Source organism: Peromyscus maniculatus, chromosome 8 (genome assembly GCF_049852395.1).
Source record: "Peromyscus maniculatus bairdii isolate BWxNUB_F1_BW_parent chromosome 8, HU_Pman_BW_mat_3.1, whole genome shotgun sequence".
Lineage (NCBI taxonomy): Eukaryota > Metazoa > Chordata > Mammalia > Rodentia > Cricetidae > Peromyscus > Peromyscus maniculatus.
Genome location: NC_134859.1, coordinates 71792209 through 71805589, shown reverse-complemented (window position 1 = coordinate 71805589; position 13381 = coordinate 71792209). Strand labels below are relative to the sequence as shown.

At 42.2% G+C, this 13381-nt stretch overlaps 1 protein-coding gene across 2 annotated transcripts in view; it reads left to right on the top strand.

The window, feature by feature from the left end:
• The window catches only part of Usp32 (ubiquitin specific peptidase 32), a 157617-nt gene extending 144811 nt beyond the window's left edge, over positions 1-12806 (top strand). For both annotated transcript variants that reach the window (XM_006983183.4, XM_016001732.3), the window contains exons 30-34: positions 1480-1671; positions 5165-5453; positions 8537-8961; positions 9866-9958; positions 10709-12806. In XM_006983183.4, the coding sequence (XP_006983245.1) occupies positions 1480-1671; positions 5165-5453; positions 8537-8961; positions 9866-9958; positions 10709-10882 (1173 nt within the window). In that variant the 3' untranslated portion in view covers positions 10883-12806. The remainder of the gene's footprint in view (positions 1-1479; positions 1672-5164; positions 5454-8536; positions 8962-9865; positions 9959-10708) is intronic.
• Positions 12807-13381: the final 575 nt, after the last annotated feature.

The following is a 13381-nucleotide window of genomic DNA, read 5'->3' as shown; positions in this document are numbered from 1 at the left end:
TCGTTGAAGGCTAGTTCACATTTAAACTGTCCTAAGGATTTCAAAATTGTGAAATAGACAAGCAATTTAACTCTTGTTTTTTTGTTTTGTCATTTCAAAGGATTTGGAAAAAAAAATTTAAGAGAAAGTATGGTCAGGGACTGGGGACGCAGCTCGGTTGATAGAGTGCTTACCTAGCATGCATAGAGCCCTGGGTTCCTTCCTCAGCACAGCATAAAATCACGTGCAGTGGCACACGCCTGTTTTCCCCAGCGTTATACAGCATGCACCCACACCTACTCACCTCAGAAAAAGAACTCAGTACAGACCAAAGTAACAGTTACATCAGAGTCCAACTTAATGAACCCCTGGGTTTTTATTGGGGTTACTAACAGAAGTATGGGTAAGGGGTTACTTACAGAAACAAGTATTGAATTATACAGCTATATCAGGGCTAGAGAGTGAATAAGAGTGTAGCTCTTTTCCAGAGGACCCTGGTTCAGGTCCCCAGTATCCACATGGTGACTCCAGAGGATCTGACTTCTCCTGACTTGTGGAGCTTGTTGCACATCTGCAAGCAGCTGGATAGGTCAAGAGCTCTCAGCATTCTGGCTGGCCAGGGTCTTCTCAGACAGTTGTTTGTTGGCTGTACACCACTTTGGAGGCTGAAGATCTTGCAGGTTTCAGTGTTATGTGAAGTTTGTTGGCCTCCTGATTGTCTTGAGCCTCCTGCCCACCTCCTGGAGGAAATTGTGTGAGGAAGTTTTGCCTGCATATATGTCTATGTGCACGTATACAATGCCTGCAGAGGCCAGAAGAGGGCATGAGATCCCCTGGACCTGGAATTCTAGATATTTGCTGTAGATCATGTGGGTACTGGAAATTGAACCCAGTTCTTCTGAAAGAGCAGCCAGTGCTCTTAAGAGCTGAGCTATCTCTTCAGCTCCATGGAGAGAATGTTTCAGTTCTGGGGAGATTTCTATTTAGTTAAACAGGAGGATCAGTTCAAGGTTATTCTTAGTTACATTCTTAGTGAATTCAAGGCCAGCCTGAATTACATGAGGCACATCTCTAAAGGGAAAATCTAGTTGTATAAATAAACATTTAGTCAAGGATGTTATTAATAGGATGTTTGTGAATGTGTGCGTGTGTGCATGTGTGCATTTGTACATTGTGTTGCTCAAAGGCTCTTAGTTTGGGTTATATCCCCCCAACATATATATACTATGTAAGAGCGAGTGAATGACTGATAAGATGCTACATATCTGGGCTGGAGAGATGGCTCAGAGGTTAAGAGCACTGGTTGTTCTTCCAGAGGTCCTGAGTTCTATTCCCAGCAACCACATGGTGGCTCACAACCATCTGTAATGAGATCTGGTGCCCTATTCTGGTGTGCAAACACTGTATACATAGTAAAGAAAAAAATGATGGTACATATCCAGTGTTTATTTTAAATGCCCTCCTCACAGTTCTGCTTTGTTCTATTTCCTCCTCTTGTAGGTTGTAGAGGAGCATGAAAGCGTGGAGCAGAGTCGGCGAGCACAGGCCGAGCCCATCAACCTGGACAGCTGTCTCCGCGCCTTCACCAGTGAAGAGGAACTGGGGGAAAATGAGATGTACTACTGCTCCAAGTGTAAAACTCACTGTTTGGCAACTAAGAAGCTGGACCTCTGGAGGCTTCCTCCAATTCTGGTATGTTAATAGCCTTGCCTCTATGGGAGCAGTCTAGTGTAAATGAGAGAAGTCATTAATGGGATTTTGGGGATATTCTTTTTGAGGATAAGGTACTTCTGTAGCGGTGTTTAAAACCTTTTTATATCTGGATATGGTGGCACACACCTGTAATCCCAGAATTTAGGAGGCTAAGACAGGAAGATCACCAAAAACTTAAGGCAAACTTAGGGAGCATAGTGAGTTCAAAGCCAACCCAGACTACAAAGTAAGACCTTGACTCAAAGGAAAAAAGGGGGGCATTGGGAGCTGAAGAGATGGCTCAGTGGACCTGAGTTTGGTTCCCAGCCCCAGGGTGATCTAACACCTCTGGCCTCCTCAGATACCTGCACTCTTGCACACATACACACAGAGATGCACACACACATTAACAATCTTTAAAAAAGAATGGATGAACTTTTCTGTGAAAGATTTTTATGTTGAACAGAGAAATTAATTGTTCCAAAAATATGTGCTAGATCCTATAACTGAGCTTAGAACCTTGAAGGAGAGAAAGTGATGCAGGCCAGTAACTGCAATCTAGTGCAATATGAGAAGAAGTACTGTAAATGGAGTGTAACCCGGCAAATTTGAATTCCAAAAGAGAATGAAAGCCCTTCTAGCCCACAAAAGAGGAACGTTTAGGTTAGCCCATACTTAGGCTGTGGGAAAGCAGCCAGCTCAGGAGCTTCCATGCCCAGTGAAGAGTTGAGTGGCTTTGCACACGGCTGTGTGCTATGTGTGCAGGTGTACCAGGGCACAAGGCTGTACTCTCTCGGATACTGTGTGCTATGTGTGCAGGTATACCAGGGCACAAGGCTGTACTCTCTCGGATCTGGTTGACTTTCCCGCCTCTGGTTGCCCATCAGCAGAGTTTATAAAGACAGATTAACTATGAAAGCATTTATGTCTGTAATGTCAGCACTTGGGAGGCTGAGATAGGAAGGTTACCATTTGTTCCAGATCAGCATGAACTACAGAGTGAGACCCTGTCTCAGAAATAAGTAAATAAATAAAAATAAGTGATGTGGAGATGGCTCAGTTGAGTAAAAGCACTTGCAACACAGCCTGAGAATCTTAAGTTCAGATCCCCAGAAGCTTCATAAAAGCCAGACACAGTAACTCCTCTATGAGAAGATGGGAGAATCACTGGAAACTCATGTGCCAGCTAGCCTGGTGTGCTCAGCAGTGAAAACAGGAGAGAGAGAGAGAGAGAGAGAGAGAGAGAGAGAGAGAGACTGTCATCTGACCTCCCTTCATGCATTTCCAAGTACTACAGACACCCACAGAGAAGGGGGGGAGGGAAAGTGCACTGTTCTACGCCCCGCAGTACTAGGATTTGTGTGTTTGTATATGCGTGTTTGCGTGCTTATGCCTGTCTTCAGGGACTCCAGCCCTGCTACACAGTGTTAAGCCTCAGCTGCTCTCCATAAACCCCTTCATGCCTTCAAAACTAATACCACTCAGGTGACCCTTACACAACCAAGTTTGGATGGTCTCCTGAGAGGTAGCCTCAGTCCCCTCTGGAGCACAGCCTCTGTATGCTGACCCTGAGAAAATACTCTCCGATTTATAATCCTCGATGATGCTGGTCTCTTTTTAAATACAGCTAATTTCTCAGCTCCAGCTAACCAGCATTTTCACAGCAAAGCCAAGATTTTACTTCAATCGTCCATAATTCAAATATCACACAAACATCCCTAAGAGAATCTTGACTTCCCTCTGAAACCTCACAAGCCAAGGCTCCCATCATCTGCACTGGCTTGCAGCATTATCTCCCATAACAGCTCATTAAACTCTGAGCACTCAATGAACCCAAGGTTCCGAAATCTTCCACAGTCTTCCCCAAAACACATGGTTACAGCAATATTCCATTCTTGGTACCAGTTTACACCTTAGGATTTCTACTGCTGTGACAAAACACCATGACTAGAAGTAGCTTGGGGATGAAAGGGTTTATTTTGCTTATACTTCCATATCATAGTCCATCATCCAGGGAAGTCAGGGCAGGAACTCTGAGACTGTGGAGTACTGTTTACCGGCTTGCCTATAGCCAGATGTTCTGGCAATTATCTCAATTGAGAATCTGTCTTCCCAAATGACTCTTAAGCTTGTGTCATACTTTCATAAAACCAGCTAGCACACATGAATTACGGCATGGAGGTCAGAAGGTAACTTTGTGAAGCTGGGTCCCTTTTCACCTTTATTTGAGTTCTAGGAATCAAACTCAGATTATTGGGCTTTACAGCAAGTCCTTTTACCCACCAGCACGCCACCTTATTTTTTGAAACATGGTCTTTCACCCAACATGAAACTTACCCATTTGGCCAAGCTGGCTGGTCAGTGAGCTCAGGGATCTGCTTGTCTCCACCCCATCACCCGCCCTGACTCCACACCATGTCCAGCTTTTTACATGGGTCCTGGGGATCTGAACTTAGGCCCTCATGTTTGCATAACACACATTTTAGTGACTGAGCCATCTCTACAGCTCAGTGCTGGGATTTTTTTCTTTTGAGACAGGGTCTTACTATGTAACCCTGACTAGCTGAAACGTGCTATACAGACCAGGCTGACCTCAAACTCACAGAGATCCACCTGCTCTGCCCCCCTAGTGCTGGGATCAAAGATGTGCATCACCACACTCGGCTCCAGGACTAGGATGTTTTTTATATGTATGGGTGTTTTTGCCTGCCTATATGTATGTGCACCACGTGCATCATATGCATGCAGTGCCCCCAGAGACCAGAAGAGGGTATTAGATCCTCTGAAAATAGGTTTACAGAGCTTAACTACCATGTGGACACTGGGAACCAAACCTGGATCTTCTTCAAGAGCAGCCAGTGCTCTTAACCTCTGAGCCATCTCTCAAGCCCCGGAACTAGGATGTTCTAAACAGACTCTGGTTTGTGTCATAACCCTACTGTGAAAAGAAATGTAGATTTTTCTTTCCTTGAGCATAATAGCTTCCCAAGGATGGATATACAAGAAATTGATAACATTCATTCAGCTAACTCCAGAAATGAAACTGAAGGGAAGGAAGAAGTGGCCTGGGTGGACTTGGGGATCTGGTAGGTAAGGAAGAGGGATTTTTTTTTAAATATAAGGTATGATTAATATGCAGTTATGAATGCATAGATTTTTTGAATATCAGATTCAATGACTTTGCCAATTGCGTAATATGCATATAACCATCATATAAAACAAAGAATAAAAGCATTTATTTAAAACTTACATTTGGCCAGGCATAGTGGCACTTATCTTTAATCCCAGTACTCTGCTGGTAGAAGAAGGTAGATGTCTGAGTTCGAGGCCAGCCTCATCTACAGAGTAGCCTAGGACAGCCAGGGCTACACAGAGAAACCCTGTCTCGAAACCCCCCCAAAAAAAACTTATATTTGAGATTGTTAACAATGTGCAAATGTTACATGTTCTTCAGAACCCTTGAATGCAATTGTTCCTGCCTTTTCTTCTTCAGATTATTCACCTTAAACGATTTCAGTTTGTAAATGGACGGTGGATAAAATCACAGAAAATTGTTAAGTTTCCTCGTGAAAGTTTTGACCCTAGTGCTTTTTTAGTACCAAGAGACCCAGCTCTTTGCCAGTATAAACCACTCACACCCCAGGGGGACGACAGCTCTGAGCTAAGAATTTCAGGAGGAGATGTGAAGAAAGTGGATGTCCCGAGCTCAGCAGGAGAGGAGGATGTGCTCCTGAGCAAGAGCCCATCTTCACTCAGTGCAAATATCACCAGTAGCCCAAAAGGTAAGGGAACCGGGCTTACCTCCCTCCCTCTCCCCCTTTCCTCCTTCCTTCCTTCCTTCCCTCCCTCCCTCCCTTCCCTCCCTCCCTCCCTCCCTCCCTCCCTCCCTCCCTCCCTCCTTCCCTCCTTTCTTTGTCTTGGTCTTGCATTGTAGCTCCCATGGCCTTCTATTCTGGACCAGTAATTTGTATTTCAGCTTTGTGACTTTTAGCATAAGATAATAGCCTCCTTAAATCTCGATTCTCCTTTGTCATTTGTAAAATGGAGAGAATACCAAGTTAGGGCAAAAGGATTTGAAATACCAGCAGTAGTAGTGTATAGTTAGTGGTTACATCTATCCATAGTCACGAAGCAGAGAGAGAGACATCAATGCTGGTGTGTAGCTATTTTCTTTTTCCATTTTTGTTTTAAGTTCAGGACCCCAGACCACAAGGTGATTAAGCCACATTCATGGTGGATCTTTCTTCCCTAATTAGACCTTCCTGGAAATACCCTCAAGCACACTCAGAGGTATCTCTCCTAGATGATTCTAAACCCACTCAATTCTAAGCTGACCCTGTAACCATCACAGATACCAAAAGCCATGGGTGTTCAAGTCCTGTACATAAAATGGTGTGATATTTGCATATAACCTATTTATATCTTCTCTGACATTTTAAATCATCTCTATATCTTTTATAATAATACCTATATAATCTCAGGTCTTAGAAAACTAAGGCAGGTGAATTCTAAGTTGGGTTTTGTTTTGTTTTGTTTTTTATTTTATGTGCATTGGTATGAGGGTATCAGATACCCTGGAACTGGAGTTATAGACAGTTGTGGGCTGCTATGTGGGTGCTGGGAATTGAACCTGAGTCCTCTGGAAGAGCACCCTGTGCTCTTAACTACTGAGCCATCTCTCCAGCTCCAGAATTCTAAGTTTTAAACCAGCCTAGGTTACATATATTCTATCTTCAAAAATATAAACAAGAGCCAGCAAAATGGCTCAGTGGATAAAGATGCTTAAATTGAGTCCCTAAACCCACATGGTAGGAGAGAGCTGTCCTCTGACTACACATAAACATCATGGTAGGTGTGCCCACAAATATATGCACATGTAAATGTAAATATACATATGTATGAAAAGTAAACAGCTGTTAACACTGTTATGTAAATAACTGTTATGATATTCATGAAATCATACAAAAGAAATTTGTAAAAAAAAAAAAAGAAAGAAAGAAAGAAAGAAATGTGTATGTTTCAGTACAAATGCAGGTTTTTTTTGTTGTTGTTGTTTTTTTTTTATTGTGGCTGGAGAGACAGCCGTGGGTGCTGGGAACCGAACTCTTATATTTTTGGTTGTGAGCCTAGCCTTTAACGGCTGAGCCATCTCTCCAGCCCCAAATGCAGGTTTTTTAGTAAGTTTGATCTGTAATTTTTTGGATCTTGGGGGACCCACAGGGAAAGAACACTAAGTATGTATGGTTCTTTTTACCATGTTCCCACCAACTACAGCTCTAGCCCTGTGTGTGAGCTTGACTTTCATTCTCTGAAAAATATACAGTGGAGTCAAGGAAAATTTCATGTAGTTAAATTAACCTTTTACCAGTGAAATAGATGGTTGAGTTGTGTAGTTTTAATTCCTGGAGTTTTTATGTATTTTTCCCCCCTTCATTTTGCTAGGTATTGACACATGCTAGACAGTGCTTTACCTATCCAATACATACATCTCTGGCCCTTTTTTTAATCTTTATTTGAGGTAGCATCTCACTAAGTTTCCCATACTGAGCTTTAGTTTAATGTTGCCCAGACTGGTCTTAATTTTTTTTTTTTTTTTTGAGACAGGTTCTCACTATGTAGCTCTGGCTGTCCTGGAACTTGCTCTTGCTCTGTAGACCAGGCTGGCCTTGAACTCAGAATCCTTCTGCTTTAGTTTGTTGAGTAACAAGACCACACTCAGCCTAAGAATGTATTAATGCGGTGGTGGCGCACACCTTTAATCCCAGCACTGGGAGGCAGAGGCAGGCGGATCTTTGTGAGTTCGAGGCCAGCCTGGTCTACAGAGTGAATTCCAGGACAGCTAGTGCTACACAGAGAAAACCTGTCTCGAAAAACCAAAAAGAAAGAAAAAAGAATGTATTAATAAAATTCATTGTATGGAGCTGATTATAATATAGATCACCTTCCCAGGATTTTGTAATTCCTACAGTGTACTGCTGCCTATTTTATTAGTTGTGTATTAGGGTTTTCTCTAGAGGAACAGAACTGATAGAATGAATACATACACACAAAATATATGGGATTTATTAGAGTGGTTTACAGGATGTGGTGCAGCTAGTTAGTCCACTAATGGCTGTCTACCAAGGAACGGTCTAAGAATCAGTAGTTATCCAGTCCACTAGTCTGGATGTCTCAGCTGGTCTTCAGCATACACCAGAATCCCAGAGAAGCAGACTCTAATAACCAGTGAAGGAATGGATTTGCCACCAAGAGCAAGTGTCAGCAGGCAGAGTGATAGCTTTCTTCTGCCATGGCCTTTATATAGGCTGCCGCCAGAGGGTGCGGCCCAGATTAGGTGGATTTTACTACATCAAACTATCAGAATTTGGAGGCAGTGATGGTGGTACATACCTTTAATCCTAGCACTCAGGAGGCAGAGGCAGGCAGATCTCTGTGAGTTTGGGGCCAGCCTGGTCTACAGAGCAAGTTCCAGGATAGCCAAGGCTACACAGACAAACCCTGTCTCGAAAAACCAAAAAAAAAAAAAACTACACACACACAAAATACAACCTTGAAAATCTGTTTTAAAGGTTTATCTTCCCACCTCTCAAAAAATTAGAAATGGGTCTTCCCACTTCAAATGATTTAATTAAGAAAAATCTTCACAGGTGTACTCAGCTGCTTGGGTTTTAGTTAATTCCAGATGTAGTCAAGTGGACAGCCAACAATAGCTATCACAAGCTATGGAATAAGGAGTGAGAGCAGGCAGTCAGCATTCCTATCTTTATGTGTACATTTGGGATGCTAGCTTCAGAGTTACCATTTGGTATCGAACTTAACTTGTGGCAGTTGGACTTAAAAATCTTCCCCTCTGTCTTTCTCACAGGTTCACCTTCTTCTTCAAGAAAGGGTGGAGCCAGCTGTCCCTCCAGCAAAAACAGTAGCCCTAACAGCAGCCCACGGACTTTGGGGCGGAGCAAAGGGAGGCTCCGGCTTCCTCAAATTGGCAGCAAAACTAAGTTGTCAAGTAGTAAGGAAAATCTGGATGCTAGCAAAGAGAATGGGGCTGGACAGACATACGAACTGGCTGACACCTTAAGCCAAGGACATGTGTTGGGAGGCAGCCAGCCTGAGCTGGTCACTCCTCTGGATCATGAGAGCACTTTGGCTAATGGATTCCTTTATGAGCATGAGGCCTGTGGCAATGGTTATAGTAATGGTCAGCTTGGAAGCCACAGTGAGGAGGACAGCACTGATGACCAAAGAGAAGATACTCATAGTAAACCTATTTATAATCTATATGCAATTTCGGTAAGTGACATGTTACATAGATTTCCAAAAAATAGTCTACACAGGGCATGGTGGCCACTCGGGAGGCAGAGGCAGGCAGATCTCTGAGTTCAAAGCCAGCTTGGTCTACAGAACAAGTTCCAGGAAACAGCCGGGACTACACAGAGAAACCTTGTCTTGGAAGGAAAAAGAAAGTCTTAACTTTCCAATGGTTTGTTCAGTTGTCTTCATTCATTCATCAGCTAGCATTTTTTCAGAACTTGCTTACTTGCTGAGCATTAAGTTTGGTAATAGACAAAATTAACAAAGAGCTGGGCCTCCTGGATAGACTCCAAGCTCACGGTGTGATTTAGAAGATGGCCATGTAATTAGTATAATTTGATCCAGAGGTTCAATTAGTGCTATCTTAAGTATCTCTAAGGAAATTTTGCTTTCTAAATAACTGTTACAGGGCCAGACTTGGTGGCACGTGGCTCTAATCTTAGCATTTGAGACCTAAAGCAAGAGGATCTCAAGTTTGAAGCCAACATAGGATATATAGCAAGACACTGTCTATCCTTTTTTATTTGTCATTTTTCCGAAACAGGGTTTCTCTTTGTAGCTGTGGCTGTTCGGTAATTCACTTTGTAGGCCAACTTGACCTTGAACTCAAAGATCTGACTGGCTCTGCTTCTGGAGTGCTGGGATTAAAGGCATGTGCCACTGCCACCTGGTTGACACTGTCTTTAAACACACATATGTGCAGTGTGTGTGTGTGTAAGATTTCGTTTTTTTTTTTTTTTTTTTTTTTTGAAAAAAATTAGGTGATTGCACACATGTTTTTTTCCTTACTAAGTGGTCAGTGTTCTCTTGCTCAGATCTTAGCATTGTGCCCTGGCTGAGTACTGTTAATTACTAACATACCGCCATTCTCTTCTCTCTTTAGTGCCATTCAGGAATTCTGGGTGGGGGCCATTATGTCACTTATGCCAAAAACCCAAACTGCAAGTGGTACTGTTACAATGACAGCAGCTGTAAGGTAAATGTTCTCAACCTTTAAGGGAAAGTTAGGCACAGAGTGCTAACACATTTGAAATAGTGGCCTTTCTGCTGACCAGGAAATGATGTGTTTATATGAAGTCTGCATCAATGCTGTTGAGTGTTAGGAAGACTGGAGATGAATTGAAAATATGAATAGTGAATAAAAAGAGGGTGCTACTTAGTGAGGAATTCAGTCTTTGGGGTTTCAGTTGGTCATGTCCTGTCCTCTGTGTGTGTCTCCATCCCCCAACCACACAGAACATTAAACCCAGAGTGGCACACATATTAGGAAAGACTTATACTAAAGACCTGGCCTCTCCAATGCTGATTGTTTTGAACTATTAGAATTTGGTGGGGTTTGTTGGATATGGTGGCCACACCTTTGATGGAGGCGGAGGCAGGCTCAGGAGTTTAAGGTCATGCTCCTACTGAAATGAGTTTAAAGCCAGTCTGGGCTACATGAGACTCTGTCCCAAAAGAAAACTCTCTCTCACCCACCGAATAATAATAATTTGACGAGGGTTTGGGCATTCATTTGCCTGGTTAGAATACTCCCCAAAAACAAAGATTGAAAATAATGAGACTCATTTTCAGTGCTGGTATGAGATAGTTGATTCAAGCAGTCAGAGACTTAGAGAGAGTTGGTTTTCCTTGCAGGGACTAAGAGGCAACACAGCAGTGGCTTTTCTTTTTTTTTCCTCTTTTTTTTTTTTTTTTTTTTAATTAAAGGCTTTTCTTATCCCTCTAGGAACTTCACCCTGATGAAATCGACACCGACTCTGCCTACATCCTTTTCTATGAGCAGCAGGGGATAGACTGTGCACAATTTCTGCCAAAGATTGATGGCAAAAAAATGGCAGACACGAGCAGCATGGATGAAGACTTTGAATCCGATTATAAGAAGTACTGTGTGTTACAGTAAAGCTACCGCTCTAGCTGCTAGATGGGCTGGTGGTAAGGGAGGTGACTCCTTGTAGGTGACATCGGCAGAATCGTCACTGAAAAGCAGGCTAAATGTAGTTATTTTATCCTGTGACCTGAAGCACAAAATAAAAATCCTAACTAAAATAGCAGTCAACTTTAAGAATAGTAATAATTTTGTTTTGAAGTCTCTCACAAGCTGTCCGATGGAGGACTTTCAGGCAGACCCCACCATTAGCCTGTAAACAAGAGGGTTTGGCACCAATCACCTGGGACCAATTAAGAATTTAATGTGCTTGTCCAGATAATGAACAAACTTGTAGTGAGTATAGAGTTTACCAATAATCATAACAGGATACTAAGGATTTCCTTGGAATCAAAGTAAAAAAATAAAAGTTGAAATGTTGTCTGGGGACGACATGATATGCTACCTCCTTTTCCCTGAAGTTTCATTCCATTGTATTGACAAATGGAGAAAGCAAGATCATGCAGGGGTACAGATGATTCTTACAGTGTGGACACAGAGTTTTCAATTTTTGAACTATTTTCCTGTTCTTTCTATGTCTTTTTTTGCTTTTTGTTCTTGTTGAGTTTGTGTTTGAAACAGTGATTGGTGGTGGCAGAAGCTATGGTGGTGGTTGGTCTGAACCCATGCGTCGCTAAGACCACGTGCCTTTTACCCAGTCTCAGCACAGAGACCCAGGAGAAGGCCAGCCCAGGTGGCCCTCCTGCGGAGGCTTCTCTAGGATACTTGAAGTGTCCCCACTGGGGCACTGCTGGGTGTGGCAGCTGCCAGGGTTTGCACCATAGTCCCATGCATATGTTGCACAAAGAGTTTCTAGGAAGGTATGCAAAAGCCAGACGTGTTTCCTGTTAGTGGTGGGTTTTTGTTCTTTGCTTCTCGTTTTTTTGCACTTTAAAAGAGAGAACACATGCAAACAATTGTGCTTGTTCTTTAATGGCTCTAAGGGCTATACATGAACTCCACCAGAGTGTAAATTTCAAAACAAGACTCCATCCAACTCCATTGATGGTTTGTAAGTATTGCTAACGAAGCTGCGGGGTTAGGAAGCAGCTCCGGTTGTTTGCATGTCCACTCCTCCAAAAACTACATTGCTTTGCTCCCTTTTTTCTAATTATTCAAAACTGGAACAAAAATATAAACGTCATTTATTTCTGGCAGCATTTTTCCTGTGTTATGTTTTAATATGTAGTCAAGGGAATTCTCACTTGATTTTTGGTCTTTTTTAAAAAAACCATGGAGACCCTGGAAGTTGATTCTCGTTTGTTATCGGATCCTGTTACCCTCCCTTCCCCATGACAGTAAATACCAGTGCAGTTAGTGTTTGTGTTCTGAGAACAGACCAGTGGGCAAGTTCCTAGTTTCAATGTACTTGAAAGAGTTGTCTCAAGCAACTGCCTAGGCTGACATCCTTTCAGAAGAGGGAGTGTTCTTAAAAGGAAGGAATGGCCCGAAAGGAGTGATGTAATCACGTCACAAAACACATACTTCGTAGAGTCAAGGTTTTCATGTATGAAATTGTCCACTCCTACCTGGACAAGTCCCCTGAAAAAGTGGAAGATTTTCAATAATTTTCTTACAGATGTTTTAGTTGAGCAGGTAGCACAATCTACTAATGTTGTTTGATCTGTGTTTGTTATATCGGTTGTAATTAATTTTTTAAATTCAAGAACTAGCAGAAAATTTATTAAATTAACTATTAACTACATTCACCTTGTAAATTTCTGTATAAAACTTGTTGACAATGCACTGACTTTAGGAGGACGTTGATGTACATAGAATGTAAATAAGATAGTGTTGATGTACTGAATATGAGCTGTATAAAAAAGTATTGGTCATTGTATATGGCGTGTACCTGTTTATCTGTAACTATTACCCAAACAAATTAAATACTGCAGATGTCCACATGTGGTTTTTCCTTGTACAAGTAAACACAGAAGAGCCTGTTTCTTCAGCCTTTCTCTCTGTGATCCTGTTTAATTTTTCTGTGTGCATACTACCAATCCCACTTACAGAGAGGATGTCCCACCTGTTGAGTTAGAAGGAGGCGCCTGCAGTGACCAAGTAAATTTTACTTAAATATGGTTCACCATCACAGGGTCGAGAGCTGGTATGAATTGAACATTGCTGAGAAAAGCCCAGTGATGGTTTCCATATTGACTAGGAGATAAGATGAAGAAACTTTCCATTTATAAAATACCTTGGAATGGACCAAGTTGTGGGAACAAGGGGTGAGGGAACTACTAGGGATGTCCTGGGTTGTCTTTTTTTTCCTTAAGATTTATTTTATTACCAGGCAGTGGTAGCACACACCTTTAATCCCAGCACTTGGGAGGCAGAGGCAGGCAGATCTCTGTGAGTATGAGGTCAGCCTGGTCTACAGAGCTAGTTATAGGATAGCCAGGGCTACACAGAGAAACTCTGTCTCAAACAAACAGAAATTTATTTCATTTTTGTTTTTGTGTGTCTATCTGTGAT